At 34.9% G+C, this 16,678-nt stretch overlaps 1 protein-coding gene across 1 annotated transcript in view; it reads right to left on the bottom strand.

The window, feature by feature from the left end:
• KCNK2 (potassium two pore domain channel subfamily K member 2) overlaps positions 1-16,678 on the bottom strand; it is a 134,915-nt gene that overhangs the window by 89,085 nt on the left and 29,152 nt on the right. The window contains exon 3 of the mRNA XM_057727990.1: positions 6,745-6,862. Coding sequence (XP_057583973.1) covers positions 6,745-6,862 — 118 coding nt within the window. The remainder of the gene's footprint in view (positions 1-6,744; positions 6,863-16,678) is intronic.

The following is a 16,678-nucleotide window of genomic DNA, read 5'->3' as shown; positions in this document are numbered from 1 at the left end:
ATACTATTTATGCAATAATTCTGCTTTATTGCCTATCAAATATAATTTTACACCCTACAAACTTAACTACCGTTCAGGAGGCATTTCCTCTGAGGAATAAATGCATTTTAACTTAGAAAATAAACCTATGTGAAGGTTTTGAATGGTAGGAACTTATGCTAATATCCTGAGATAGGTTTTATTTTCATTAATTTTAGTGGATGGGAAGAGAAACAGAGCATCAAAGACCCAAATAGTTTCTTAATTTCAACTTCTGTATTTCAACTGCACAATACCAGAATTACAGATTTTGGAAAAAGAATCATCTACTTTAACAAACTGGCATGAAGAAAAATGCAATGAGATTATGAAGTCAGAGCTGGAAGTCGCCTTGCAAGATTATCTGCCTTTTAAGCTGCTTGAAAGAAGCTCAATTTTCTATTAAAATGGGTTTCCAAAACCCAATACGCAGTTCTCAGAGAACAGCCAAGAGACTAGTGAAATGCCACAGAATTATGAGTATACCAAATTAATAAGATAGCACCCAACACCCAAAGCTGCAATGACATCATCCCCTGGGAAAATGCTGACTGTCAAATTCTACACCACTGCTTCAAGTCTATTCATTTCCAAGTTCAGATAGCGGTTCCATGAACAAAATTGAGCAAAAAAAGCTCTTAAAACTTTTCCCTCATCTTTTAAGTTATAGTTTTTTTTTTTTACCATGTCCAACAGAAAGATCCTGGACTCCCTGATAAAGATATGCATAAGGCTTTATAGTTTTCAAAATAGTCTTGGCATTTCCAAAATTGACCTCTTCTTTTCATCTGGAACCATTTGTTAAAACTACTTTATTTTTTTCCCTGGTTTTTTTTTTTTCTGATCAATTAAGCATTATGCTATGCAAGTGAAACAGGAGTTGGCAGAAAATCTGTGACCATTGTCATAACAGCTTCAGCAATTCAATAATTCAATCTAGGTAAAAGGAAATTGAAAGTCCCAGTAGCTGGTTCAAACTACAGAAAAACTAAACATAGAAACTATATACCTGAATCCAATATCTAGAACTCAAGGGGTAGAAGACAACAGTCCTTTGTAAATACAAGAAATGTTACTCCAAGGAAATGTTTTCCATAAGACCTAACATGATGCTTTGGGATCTTAAAATTGCAATAGACTGTAGTGGTATCTTGTTATTTGCATTCTGACATTCAGAGATCATGATGATTCAGTGATAAGCTTGGGCAAATCCTGGCCCTGGCATTCCAATTTACTTTCCACTGGGGAAAATTTTATTACACTTTAATGCCTTCAGGGAAGAAAACCACCTTACATCTTATTCTAATCTTTAAACTGACCTCAAAATAGAATACAGTTTTCCATTACATCAATTTCGCCAACAGCCTTTCCTAGAGTTTAAGTGATTTCTTATTAGCTTTAAAATAACTCAAAATTTAAAATGCTAACCACACTCCCACCCATGGCACCATTCTCAGAGATAAGTGTATCTCCACCCATAAACTCTCTTTTTAAAATTATGCATCTGTCCACTTTCCATCCTCCTCACTGCCACATCCTTAGTTCAAGTCAACAACTCTCATATGGATTAATGCAATAACCTTCTCATTGGCCTTCCTGCTTCCCCTTTTGCCCTCTGAACGGCAGCCTGAGTCACATCAGGACTCCCTTTCATTTAAATCTTTCAGCAGCTTCGCACTGAATTGAGGATATTGTCATGACCTACCAAGTCCTACATGCTCTGGCCCCTGTTCGCCTTGCTAACTTTGCTTCTTCTTTGCCATGCTGTGCCCTCTGCCTGAACTCATCTTTGTACTCCTCTCTCCCTGGCTGATTTCTTTTCACCCTTTAGGCTTCAGCTTAACTGTCACCTGCTCCGAGAGCTCTGGAATCAGTCTGCTTTAGAGCACCTGCCACTCACTCTCCGGCTCTACTATGTACTCTCCATCACGCACATGAATTTCTTGTGGAGCATTTACTGCCATTACTAATGGTCTTGTTTTTAAGTGCACTGACTGATTGCTGGTCTCCTCAACCCCAATGTGAACTCCAGGAGGGAGCCTGTCCACCTTGTCTTTCTAGTCTGTCTGAATTAAAGAATAAACTAACAAGTAAAAATTGAGGGGGGGAACGACTAAAATGAAGCTTTCTAATACGACACCATGTATAAAATCTTGGCCAATTTTTTAAACTCCTTTTTCTTTACAGGATCAACTAGCACTGTTTATGAACTACCTGCCTGCTGCCTAAATATTCATTTCAATAGTCAACATTTGGATGCCTCTTTCTTCACACTATTAGTCACAAAGACCTGTTGATTTCTCATCTAATTATTTCAACCTTTTGTCTTAATCTCATCTTTCAACACCAACTCCAACCCTCCCAGTCAATACTCTCATTCCCCTTCTGTGGATCACAGAAACGGTCTCCTAACTGTTCCCTCACTGTCACTCTCCCCATACTCTCTTCCTGACAGGTGCATCTTCTAATGTCACTTTTAACCTGTTACTTCACTTTCCAAAAAAAAGTCTTAGTACAGCAGGTCCAAAATTCTCAAAAACCAAATTACATTCAACTGTATTCTCCCTATCTGAATCAGTCAATAATATGTCCCATCACTTCTTTAAACAATTCCTCTGGTCTACTCAGATACTTACTTTTCTATCCTCGAAATAAGTCAGGCTCCTTCTCTCTTGGTACTTTTGCTTAGCTGTCTCACAGACTGCGAGGCTTTTCCCCCTCCATCAATCTTAACCAAAACATTTTCTTCAAAGCATAGCTCAAATCCAACTTCTCTAACTAAGCCTTTCCTCCCCATTTCAGCCCACATGCTCTTTCCTTTTTCTCAATTATTATAGCACTGAAACCATTGTTCCATATAATATTTGATTATACAAGACCTATTTCCATTATTATTCCATTATTTCCTAATTCCTAATTGTAAATTTTATCTCCCAAATTAGATTGCAAACAAGGACTATGTTCTTATTTCCTTTTACACTGCCAGCAGTGGCAAAAGTAGCATAGATCCAGTAGGAGCTACTATGGTGACTTAATGATTTACATGATTCTAAAGATCAATCCCTTCAACTACAAACAGCAATTTCAGATGACCTGTAATTCCTAAACAGACCATAATCTTACTCATCTTTCCCACATGAACTCCTGATGCCTGGAATGCTCCCATTCCGCCTTTACTCACCTGGGAAATTCCTAATTCTTTATCCAGTCTCAAATAGGACATTTACCATAGAAAGGGAAGTATTCCTTGCTCCCTTTTTACCCACCCACCTACCTCAGCATCTATGTACAGTGTCACTCCTATACACTCCCACTGAATGCTCCTAAGCCACAGCACCTGGATGCTATACTGTAAATTACTATCTGCCCAGTGGCCTCCCTGACCAGTCTGGGTGCTACCTAGGCTCCAGTAATTTATCTTTTATCCTTATAGTAGCAGACTGATCATGCTTTATTATTTTTTGAATATATAAACAAACAAGTTAGTAATGAAACCTGTTTAAAGAACTAAGAATTTAGTGTAATAAGTTATCAATTTAGTGCTGTGTAATTTCCAACAAGCTGCAGTTCATATCATTTAGAATCCCCATTTGTTTTTTGTTTTGTTTTTTTTTAAATTTTTTTTTGGGGGGTACACCAAGTTGAATCATCTGTTTTTATACACATATCCCCGTATTCCCTCCCTTCCTTGACTCCCCCCACCTCGAGTCCCCCCCACCCTCCCCGCCCCAGTCCTCTAAGGCATCTTCCATCCTCAAGTTGGACTCCCTTTGTTATACAACAACTTCCCACTGACTATTTTACAGTTGGTAATATATATATGTCTGTGCTACTCTCTCGCTTCGTCTCAGTTTCCCCTTCACCCCCCGCCCCCTCCCATACCTCGAGTTCTCCAGTCCATTCTCTGTATCTGCATCCTTGTTCTTGTCACTGAGTTCATCAGTACCATTTTTAGATTCCGTATATGTGAGTTAGCATACCAAAAATAATTATTAAGCATCCACTATGTGTCAGGCATTGCGGATACAGAAAAGACTCAAACACATAAAAATTCCAGAACTTGCATCTTACTAGGTGAGATAAGCAATGGGATATGGTGTTTGCTCCAAACGAGTTGGAACCCAGAGAACATCTCTGAGCAGAAGGTTTCTTTTCTACATGGATGCTGGCACTGAGATGATGCTAGCTTGGACCAAAATGGTGGCGGTTTGAATGGTGAGCAGTAGTTAACTTATAGATCTATTTTAAAGGCAGAGCCAACAGGATTGACTGATGAACTGGAAGTAAGGAATGAGAGAAAAAGAATAGTCAAGATTGGATGTCAGTCTGCGCAACTGTGAAATCGAATTTGTGAAGGGCTTGGAAGGGTATGATTTTGGAAACAGTGTGTAGATATATGAAGAGGTTCTCTAAAATTAGGCCTTAAATTTTAATATTCTATTTTGTATAATTGAACTTCTCTTGGGCATATTTCTAATGAATAGTAAGGGTCACTTTGGCTTCTTAGACAAATTGTTAACATTGAGTAGAAAAGTCTGCGACAGTTCAGCCAGTGCAGCTCCATGAAGCACTGCCTATATCAGTCACCCGACAAGAGTGACTGCAATTTATTCTCCCAGACTGTCTCAAGTTCTATTTTTTAAACAACTAATACAATGCAGCTTAGTGCTAGAGATAACAATTTCAATGATTTCTAAGAACCACCTCAAAGATCACACAATCATTATCATTAGCAATATTAATAATTACACTTTGAATTTTATCAAATAATGATTTGGATGTCAAATGGAGACTTAGGAAAGAGGCCAAAATTTTTACTTTGCCCTAGACTATAATCTAGTCCAAAGTCAGAGGAGATGGCCTTGACCTAGGAGTAGAAGACCATGGAGTAAATGTCAGTGACCTAGAATGACTTAATCCACCTAAGTCTAAAGCCTGAGATAGAACAGTAAGAGATTTGGGCCGTCAGGCAGCTACCTAAACAACCTAAATAATCAGCTACTGTGCTTAATGGCTATAATTTGGGGTAAGACTGGTAATAATGGTTTATTTTTTCATGTGTTGAAGTATATGTCTGCAAAACTTACTGAATTTGGGATTCAAAAATGAGACTGTTTATAAACATAGGATGCAACAGTAAGTCTGTATAATGACTAAGTCTCTTGGAGAATAATTTAGTGGTGGTCATGATGAGTTATAACGTGGACTTTTGAATTTTCATTGGGCAGAAACAAACCATTCTCACTCGGTCTGTGAGCTTTTTTTTCCTTCCAGACTCTAAGTAGTTTACACAATAAACAGTTATTTCCATGGTAGAAATGGCCAAGATGTCTAAGCTCCAAAGTTAACCTGTTATTATGGTTAGAAATCAAGGTTGCCATTCTTCCAGATTTTCACAGCCACACAACTTTTGACCTAGCTGATGGAAATGTAGGAGTAAATACAGTTCTTTGACCTCCTAACAAAGGCAAAAATCAACATGCTAAGGTATTTATTTCACTGGCAAGTGTTCCCGCACAAAGAAGCATTACAGTGGATTCATATAATGACAGGATACTACAAATCCCTCTCAAAGGAAAATTTAAGCAAGAGTTCATCCATAAATTGTCCACATTCTCTTATTTAGGACTTTGATATAAGCTACTCCTTTGAAAACTGTATACACTTCCTAATCTACCAATGACATCAAATAATAAAATTAAAACTTTTAGAGTCTTGATTCACACGCCCAAATCAGAGGTCAGGCCCATGAGAGGAAATCTCATCACAAGCATGTGTGGAAGGGGAGAATTCCCTTTGCACGCATATTTTCTTCGTTACTGTGATGAGTCAATTTCCTTCCCTTTATTGAAAATTACGCTTTAAACCCACCTCCTTCCATGAAACAAGACAGCTGTAATTCCTGCCAATCCTCACAGCATGGCAAGCACGGCTTTCACTACGGGGTGTGCATTTACAGCCTCTGGATATTTTGGGGGCACTGAAGGACTAACAGAAGAGAAGTCATCTACATGTACCCATTCTGCTGCCTAGTGGGTGTTGAGTGGGTATACAGTCAATCCCAAAAGGAGACCATGTTCCACTGTGACCCTTTTTAACAGGATGACATACAACAGGATTAAAAGGTAAAAAAGCAAGGGCTTAAACTTTCATTCTTTTTGTAATCCTCATATTTCAGCGTTAGTTTTTTATACATTTGTGTTATTGGAAAAACATAATGCATTAAAAAAGGCCTGAAGTAATCTTAATAGACAAGCATACAAGAATAGGAACAATCTGTTGAAATGTAGAGTTAAATTTTACAAGTTGAAGAAGGTGATATCAAATAAGAACTTCACGAAAAGAATGTCAAAATTGTCCTCAAATCGTTTCCTTCTGAACTAAAGAATCAAAGATGAAGGAAAATTTTAAACTACTTGTCCCCCCAAAAAAATCATTTCAAGCCATTTCTTGACGTTCTTATCCATTAGTCAAATGACTCAACTGAACTGCTCTTGAGTTTCATATGGATTTTAAACAACACAGGATTCTGACACAGTAACTAATTCATTTCCACCATTCCTTTGTTCAAGCTTTTAATTCTCTTTTCAAAATCAACTTACTAAAATCTAGTTTTCTGCCTGAAGTACACCATTTTGACCAACTGTAAAAATAAAAAATTAAAACAAATGAATTTTAGCTCACAAGCTGTACCAAAATTAAAAAACAAAATAAGTTGTCTCCTACCTATGGTTGTAATAACAGTGCCAGCAAAGAAGAAGGAACTTCCCAAATCCCAGTGACTGATTTGATTGGAGGTGTTTCCTAAAGGTATAATCCCTGCATTTATTGCTGCCACTATTTGCTGCAAGTTTAAAAAGAAATTTATCAGTACACATGCATCACATCAAACAGCATATATTCCACCCCAGACGACCAACTAAACAAAGAGCAACAATTCTAAGGCTTGCTTTTCCATTTAAAGTATACAATATAGATTAAAACTTTAAAGAATTTAATACAGTAATTTATAAGAAAATTATATCTGATATCAAGTGAACAGATCTGCATAAAGTTTATCATATTGCTTTATGATATGCATTCTATCATCATCCAGTGATATATTTAGCAACTTACTTGAATTAACAACTAAATATAGCAATAATTTTTAGTAGGCACTGGAGTTAAATGTCAGACTGCAAACTACGATTTAAATAACATATAATAGCTTCATCAAAAAAACAAGTATTTCTGGTCATTTTGAATGGTAAACATAGGTATCCAAGCCTGAGTTGTGTACAAAAGTAGAGAGAATAATAGCAGTAAGATCCAACAACACAGGTTAAGATGACAAGGAACAGGCAACAGAACTTCACCATCAAGCTCGAGTCAGTCCATTTATATCGAGATCCTCAAAATCTCTATAAATTTGTATAAATTCTATGACAATGAGTATCACCAGTGACCTGTAGATGATGGTCAACAAGTCATACAGGAACACTAGAATCTGGATGTTGCCTTGAGTAGTACTGGGAGACAGATGGAAAGATGATATTATAATCCTTTCTCAAGCATCAGATGTTAGGGAGGGAAGGGGAGATCCAGAAACACAAACATAGAAGAGAATAAGTTAGGAGAAAATGTGTAGTAAAAGAGAGACACACAGATTGTAGCAAAAGACGTTTCTGTTGGAAATACCTTTTTAAAATCTTAATCACTTAATTTCCAGATTTTAAAATTGGAAGGAACTTCATTTGATAGGCAAGGAAATTAAAGACCAAGAGAGGTAAAGTGACTTGTTTAAAGTTATATAGTTTATTGACAAATGGACAAAAACTACACTGTGAAAATGTAGCCACTACCCAAAGAAGCTACTGTCCGATGGAAAAGAGCAGATAATGTAAAGCTGAAATGCAACATAAAAGCTCATTTGTTTGACTTGTTTTCACCTATAAATGGAAACTTCCATAGTTAATTGAACTGTAATGCTTTTATTTACTTTACCAATGATACATATTCATTGTTAAAAAAAATTTAGGAAAATACAGAAAGGCATAAAGAGGCTAGTAAAAATTATTCATAATTCCAGAATTCAGAGATAATCACTGTTAATGTATCAAGATATCTACTCCTGGCATTTTGCTATATATTTTACATAGTTGGATTTATGAACTATATGAAATGTATTCTCTATTTTTACTCAATATTATTCTATATGCAGTTTTATGTCATTACCATATTTACTTAATCATTGCCCAATATGTAGACATACATGCTGTTCTAAAATTTGTCTTATTATAAAAAGTGCTGCTATGAATGTATTTATGTATAAACATTTTTTCTTTCTGAATATTTTTGTGGGAGAGATTGCTAGAAATAAATTTGCTACATTGAAGATTATATTTTAAAGCAGTTGATGTATAGTAGCAAGTAGCTATCCAAGAAGGTTGTTACAATTTAATTGCCCCCCCCCCCCCCAGCAACTTACAAATGCTTAGCAATACTGTCATCAGACAAGGGAGGTCTTCCTGATTACCCTTCCTTGAAAAATGTTTTTTTGCAGTTAACTAACCTATTATTCTTTCATAAGCTTTAGAATCATTTAGTTAAATATTATAGAGATTCTTATTTTCATAGGTTTAACATATTTCTGTCATTTGGCTATAAGTGAAATCTATAAATTAAGGAAAATAAGCACTATTATAATAGTGAAACTTCCCATCAAAGAACATGGTATGAATCTCCATTTATTGAGTCTCCTTTCACAGTCTGAAATAGAGTATTTTTGTTATACTTCACATAGGAGTGTAAGGTTATTTTTAGATATTTTACTTCTTTTCCACTTTAAATTATAACTGGTTATTGCTGTTGCACACACAAATATATATTGTCCATTCTTTGAGCAACTCTCAAATTTTTTATCTCAGAACCACTTTACAGTCTCAAAAATTATAGCAGGACCATTGAAATTTGAGTTATAACTATTGATATTTATATTCTTGTTTGAATTTCTAACTTTAAAAATGTTTTGATTAATTTATGTAAAAACATGACAATAACAATAAGCCCATTATATGTTAACATAAGTTAACACAATTTTATGAAAAAATAATCATGTTTTCCAAGACAAAGATTTAGTGAGAAGAGAGGCATTGTTTTAGAATTTTATAAATCCCTTAAATTCCAGGCTTAATAGAAAGCAGTTAGATTCTAACACATGCTTCTGCATCCAATCTGGAAAACAGTATGTTGATTGCTCAAAAAATTAAAAACGGAACTACCATACAGTCTAGCAATTCCACTTCTTGGTATTTAACCAAAGAACATGAAAAACATTAATTCGAAAAGATATGTATCCCTATGTTTAATGCAACATTATTTACAATAGCCAAGATATGGAAGCAACCTAAGAGCCCATCAATAGATGATTGGATACATATACAATGGAATATTACTCACCCATAAAAAGAATGAAATCTTGCCATTTGTGACATGAATGGGCCTAGAGGGTATTATGTTATGTGAAATAAGTCAGGAAAAGACAAATACCATATGATTTCACTTATATATGAAGTCTAAAAAGCAAAACAAACAAAAAAGCAAAACAAATTCATAGATACAGGGAACAAACTAGTGGTTGTCACAGGGGAAACAGCAGGGGGCTAGGTGAAATAAATGAAGGGGATTAAGAGTACAAACTTCCTTATAAAATAAATAAGTCACAGGAATGAAATATACAGCAAAAGGAATACAGTCAATAATACTGAAATAATTTTGTATGGCACAGAAGGGTATTAGATTTATCATGACAATTGTTCCATAATGTATTTAAATGTTGACTCACTATGTTGTATACCTAAAAATAACATAATATTGTACATCAACTGTACTTTAATTAAAAAGTATATTTTAATATTTTATAGACATTTCTTCAACACATTCACTTATTCAAAAATATTTATCAATTTTTTATGGTGCTAGGCAATGGGGAAACAATAGAGAAGTGAAAACATGGGTGGTATAGATGAGAAAAGTTAAAGCATGTTTTTAGACTCCACCCAATGAAGTAAATTTAATTATTTTATTTACTAGAAGCAAGCTAATTCCTCCAACAATTGACTTAATACATCCCCCATAGCCAGCATCGTCATTTTACCCTATTCCTCTGCTTGTCAATGACAAGGTTCAGCATTACCCAGACACTTGGATAAATTCCTCAAATTATTTAAATCCAAAAGAAGCAAATGTAGACGTAGAGACAGTAATGTCTGGCAATGTGTGGGTTGTAAATAGTCATCACAGAGCTGTGATGATTACAACAGAGGCTTGAGATAGAACCGGGAATATGTCAAATCACTATGAGAATGAGTCTACCATGAGGTCCTTTCTCCAAAATATTCTTGTAAATTTATCTTATATTTCTGTACAATGTCTCTTGGTCAACATCCACAGGAAATTGGATGTCCTTGGCAAGTGCAGTGACACAGATCTAACTACTATTTCAATGTCAGTTCAGGCCATCAGAGAACATAACAAATGCCTTCATGAGAACTGTTTCTATATGTGCATATCATGTGATTAAAAAAACAATCACTTCATCTACAATAAAAATTCACTTTTCCACTGAAGGCAACTTTTGTGGACAATCAAGTCATGTTAACAATTTATGAATAAGTTGCATTTTTTAGGTTAAAGTAAATGTGGGATCCTATGCATTTAATCCTAACATACGAACTTGGAAGTATTGATCAAGGGAGGACTTCCAAACTTAAAAGCTACAATAGTATAAAATAATCTTGATTGGATTCACATTCAAATTTTGCTTTCCAGGCTAATCAACAATCATAGAACATGCATTAAGTAATGAAAGGCAGTTACATACATGATTCTAGTCAAGAATAGGAGCTTAAACTTAAGAAATAGGGCTCTTGAGAGGCTTATACTCCTAGAGATGATAAAGGTAAAATTACTCACAAAAATAATTATAAAAAATCTTGGTTTCTATGACAATGGTGGCTTTCAAATCAAAGTTCAGACTGAGTTCTAATGTGAATTTGTGCATTCTTGAATTGTAAGAAGTTTATGTCTCAGTGTCATCTGGCATTCTGGAACTATATCGAGCTTTAATACCAAACATTGATAAGACACTTATCATAACTGTAAGAGACTAGTATAGCCTTGGAACTCAAGGCCATCAATGACAATCATGAAAAATGCTCCTGTGAGTCCAATGCCTAAACACAACTTTTGCATGCATTATAAAGCACTTGACTAGCTATTTTTCCATTGAAGGAAAAGATATTAGAAAATAAGCAGCCCCAGGGAAGGCCCAAAGAATATATTGTTTTCCGAGTAGGTTATATTATGGACCTTAAAATACAAGTTCTGATTTCACTTTTTCTTTCCCTTTGCTCAGATGTTCATTTTCACCAGAACAATACAGACTGTTCTGAATGCCTTCCACAAATTCCTCCTCCATTAATATTATAATCAAGATTTCATTAAAATATGCTATCATACCTATAATCCCAAAAGTAGGGTCACATTAATAATTTGAAATTTTTAAGTGATATAAGAATTCTAAACTGTAGGTACAAGGCATTGGCATCTAATTGGGCTACACCAATGATGTACATGTTAACTGGTTCAATGACAACCTCTTAACTGGATATTTAAGATTGATCTCATTTTTTTTTTCTCCTCTGAAAAAGGACATTATAGCTAATAATATAATAGCTATAATATAATAGCTAAATCCAATTAAAATTATACTGACATCTGTAAAATTATACAGTTCCTCAGAGAGGAACAAGTATTCTCTTGCCAAATCTCTGTAAGACACAATTTTATATCTTTTTGATCACTATTTCCTTGTGGGGGAACTAATTTCATCCTGAGTGGAGACTAGTCTTCAGGAAAGAAATCAAATCACACATTCACAACACTGTGTCTGACCATGTCAACCATGTAAGCAAGGCTATTTTGAAAGACTTGAAGAATGTATAATGAGGAAAGCAAAATAATGATGCTCTCATTGCCAAATGACTTTGTGGGAAGATACTATGTAGGTATCATTGCTATTTGTTGTTACACCACAAAAAAAGAATCACCATCCATCAGTAACGTGCAGCAATGTTTGAGGACTGTTGACAAAGGCTGCAGGACCCTGATGCATCTTATCCCTAACCTTCTGGCTATGCAGCAACACCATGATTACCTAATGCCAGATGCTGTGAACTGCTTTGAAAAGTCCTGCTAATAAAACCAGAGAGTATCTCAAGATGGCCTTTACCCTTACAGGCTCAGAATTCAAATACAGCACTGGGAGATCTTAGGCAACCTTGATTGGCATTTTTGAATCAATGAGCAGTCACATTTGTTGATCCATTTCCTATGTGCTTTTTAGAAAATCTTTATTAGCCATACAGATGTGTTTTAAATGTTCTTTATAGACATCTTTTGCACGAGAAACTTCTCTTCTAACGTCAGTGACATGTTGTAGTCCTAACCACTGGGGCTGCTTCTCAGGCCATTATACATATTAAATTAGGTTCAGCCAAGAAGTAGCATTATAGGGCTTCATTGCAAACTTACATACAAAGGCAGCCCATGACATCCTTTGTACCACCGAGAAAAATCCCCAGAAACCAAACCCGTCTTCTTCACCTTTGTGTCCTTTCTTGGTATTTTGGAAACTAAAGCAGTGCCATGGACTTCCTTGCATGAGATAATGTTTTTGTCAGAGTATCAACTGGGACTGCTGACAATTCAACAAGGACACAAACAACTTCCTGAAAACCATACCACATTAGCATACTGCTCCACAAAAATGCTCCAGCAGCAGTTCTCAGCTAATGATAATACTGGTTGAACCATGTAAAATTGCCAATATCCAAGTACTTTTTGGCCTATAAAATGACAATTTCATTTTAGCATACAAAAGAATGGTATTTATGTTTTCATTAATCATGTGTAAAAACGTGCTCAATTTCATTGAGTGTAACACTTATTACTGCAGAATTAAAGTTAATTCCCATAAGCAGGAAACTGTTAAGAGCATAGTAATCTATTATGGTCTTGCTTACAGTGAAGGATGTTTACATGTTAGTTTAAGTAAAACCCTATATGGTTGAGAAGGCTATTCTGAGCAAACGTGGACTAAACATTGAATCCTTATTGGAAATTCGAGTCATGTCTAACTTTTGCACATATCTCAGAAATCAAGGGATACTATCTACTATTTAAGATGATTACATTTGGTAGAAGTAAATTTGTATATTCATCATTCGATATCAAATATTCCATACTAGTATACGTTTGAGCCTCCAGTTTTAAATGAACTTGAAACACATTATGTAATTTAGCTTTTCAGAAATTCTATAATTATATAGAGATGGCATTTTTTTCTTTTTCTTTTTTTTTTCTTGTCTAGGAAAATTAGAGGCACCTACATAAATCCAAAAAAGAAAAATAAATCCCAAAATTATATTCCACAATTAAGTGAACTGTTATAAGTACTGACAAAGATCAGATTTCTAAATCTAACATCAATAATCTTTTTCTTTTTAAAAGCTATATTTCTAATTTCATATGCAGAAAAAAGATGGAGTAGTATATTTGCATATTTTATACAGAAAACAGGTGGTTACATCATTCTATGTTTAGACTCTGGTAAAGAAGGACGTTTTCAAGGTTTCCCTAGAGTATATCTTTTAAGTCAGAAAGATAATATGCAGTAATGTTTTTAATCTTCTGTCTTTGTTGGAAACAATTTGAATCAAAACACATTTCCTATTTTCTTAAAAAGGCTTTCAAAGTCCTTAGAATATGTTTTCAAATAAGGTATGACCTAAGTTTAATCACACATTAATTAGAAACTTCTTATAAGGAAGAATCATTTTTGTAAAAAACACAAAAATCTTAATTATTATATCTTAAAGAGGATAGTATTACCTACAGGAAGCAATTTCCACATACCAGATTTTAGAAAGCACCTCTAAAAGTAAACATCTCACTTACCTTCTCAAGACTTTCCTTCTATTTAGGGATTATGCCATTGAATGTCAAAACTATTTTTACACAGAGTAATGAAGTGTACAGATTTTTTCTTGCTCTTTTGAAAGTGTAAATTTATTTTCTATTAGCAGAAACAAAAACTTAAAATCCAAAGTAGGAAACAACAGAGAGCTGGAGGTGCATGTTATCACCAGAGCCAGAAGCAAGAGGCACACCACAGGGTATGAGGGTCGCCTTCCCTGTTTTATCCACCATGGAAGCTTTTTCAATCATAAAAGTAATATACGTATTATTGAACACTTGGAAAAATAAGAATTAAAAAAATCACTCACAGTCCCTCAAACAGTTTTTGCAACATGCATATATTCAATTTTTGGTTTTAACAGTTATCATAATTAACTGTGCTTTCAACTATTTTCATCTAACATAAGCATGTTCCAACGCATTTTGAAGTCATCAGTATCTCACTGAGTAGCTACATGTGAAATAGTTTACATACCACTCTTCTATCATTAAATGAATTTGTATAACAGAATCCAAGTTCAAGTGACCATATATTTGCAAAGTGATTATAAAGATGATTTATATATCAAACAAGGATAGAACTGGAAACTGAAATTGTGTTATTCTTTGAGCCCTGCATGAAATGACACTGTGATATAGAAAGGATAAAACATGGTCAAGACCCCTGAGTCCTTGCAACTCTGAAGGAGGCAAAAAAATGTGTGTAAAGCAAGCAGACTGAAACCTACATTTCCCCAGCTGTACGTTTTGCATGACTTTTCCTACATTCCATATTATTACATGGTATATTAATACTCTATCAGATAGAATATTAATCTGTCTATCTGTCCCCCTTCTACCTCATCTCAACATAAGTCAGGGGTGGGGGGAGGTTAATAAAAGAAAAGAAAAATTTGGAGAGAGAAGGAGAGCAAGAAGTAAGAAAGAAACAAAAGGGCAAGTAGAAGAGAAAATGATAAAGGTTTTTTAGATAACAAAGAGACAGTTCTAAAAGAATAAGATAGGAACTTAATACAAGTTACAGTCACTCTGTCTAGGAAGTTCTTTTGAAAGAGGTTATCCTTAAAATAGGATTTGAGTAGGTGGAAGAGTGAGATCAAGGAGACATAGCACTAGGCAATACTTTTATAGCAGTTTGCCCAAGGCACCCTACACTAACCAACATTTATTCATGCTCTGTTTTTAAGGCCTCAAGTTCTAAACTGATGAGAAAAAAATAATACCCCAAAATGGAACAAAGGGAGTTTTACTCTGTCAATTACACGCATGCATAGACCTCCCAAATTTGGAGACTCTGTTGGCCTTTTCAATAGAATGTCACTGAGGGAATATGGGGATATGTGTATAAAAACAGATGATTGAACTTGGTGTACCCCCCCCAAAAAAAAAAAAAAAGAAAACTGATGGCAGATGAAAAAAAAAAAAAAAAAAAAAAAAGCCAAGTCCCGTGCTTCAGCTAGAGGGACAAACAATAAACAAGCAAACATACAAAATTACCTCTTGTGTTAAATGCTAGGAAGGAAATAAGTGTACTCTGCTTGGGAGAAACCTGGGTGCTGTTAATTAACTCTGTTAATAATAGGACCTGTTCAGATGATTTTCTGATGATAATAAAGATAATATACATAAAGAAAAAAAAAATAGAATGTCACTGGTTTCTACTCATTTGATTTGAATATACACTTAAGTGTATATTTCCATAACAGACACCAGTTTAAACAAAAAAGTGCTTTATATCTATATAAAATTAATCATACAGGAAATAGGGAAACTATTCAGGTTTTAAAAACAAATGTTTTTTTTTCTTGCCCCTCCTGAATATGTAAGTAAAAGGTCATGACAAGGATGGAAAGTCTTAAGGTCTGAACACACACACACAACCAACAAAGTAAGTAGTAAACCCAATTTGTATTAAATTAAACCAAACTTCCCACACCCCAAGGTAGTCACAAATAAAGGCAAAATATCACAATACTGAAACATTCCAATAATATTCTGACAAACAGTCCTCTGTTTCAGGCCCCGTAAAATTTACGTATTTCTCATTTCAACTGAATTGATTCATTGCCTTTAAGAAGCCTACAAGAAATGTCTCTGCTTTCAGGATCCAGGTAAAATTTCTTAATACACTGCAGAGTAAATTTACTAATGACTTGCTAACATTATGCAGAGAAAAGGAAGTCTTGCAAAACTGCTTAATATGTTTATATTTCTTGGCTCTTAATGTCACAGAATCAAGACAGCAAAGATAATATATGAATAACTTCCCAAAATGTAGTGATTCATACTCAACCGTCTTAGCTTCTTAGCTTTTCTCCAACTTTTCCCATCTTTCTCAATTACACACCCATACACTCACCAGTTACAGCAAATCTGAATTGGTTGAAACTCATTTTGTTGAAAAATAGGAACCTAATGGAATTTCTTATACTTTTTTAAGCCAACTGGAATGACTGAGCTACCCTTTGACACCTGTCCAGTAGTTACTGCTCAAAAATGCAATTAAACCCTTCCCTCGGGCACGTCTCAGACTGACTTAGGAGTGTCACACCACACATCAGCACTGAAAACGAGCCTGGTGTCTCTCCTCATGCTTTCTACATCAGTCATTCACATATGCAGTACTGTTCATCTTCATTCA

The sequence above is a fragment of the Hippopotamus amphibius genome, chromosome 3 (assembly GCF_030028045.1).
Source record: "Hippopotamus amphibius kiboko isolate mHipAmp2 chromosome 3, mHipAmp2.hap2, whole genome shotgun sequence".
NCBI classification, from domain to species: domain Eukaryota; kingdom Metazoa; phylum Chordata; class Mammalia; order Artiodactyla; family Hippopotamidae; genus Hippopotamus; species Hippopotamus amphibius.
Note: the sequence above shows the minus strand (reverse complement) of the source record. Positions and strands in the feature narration are given on the sequence as shown.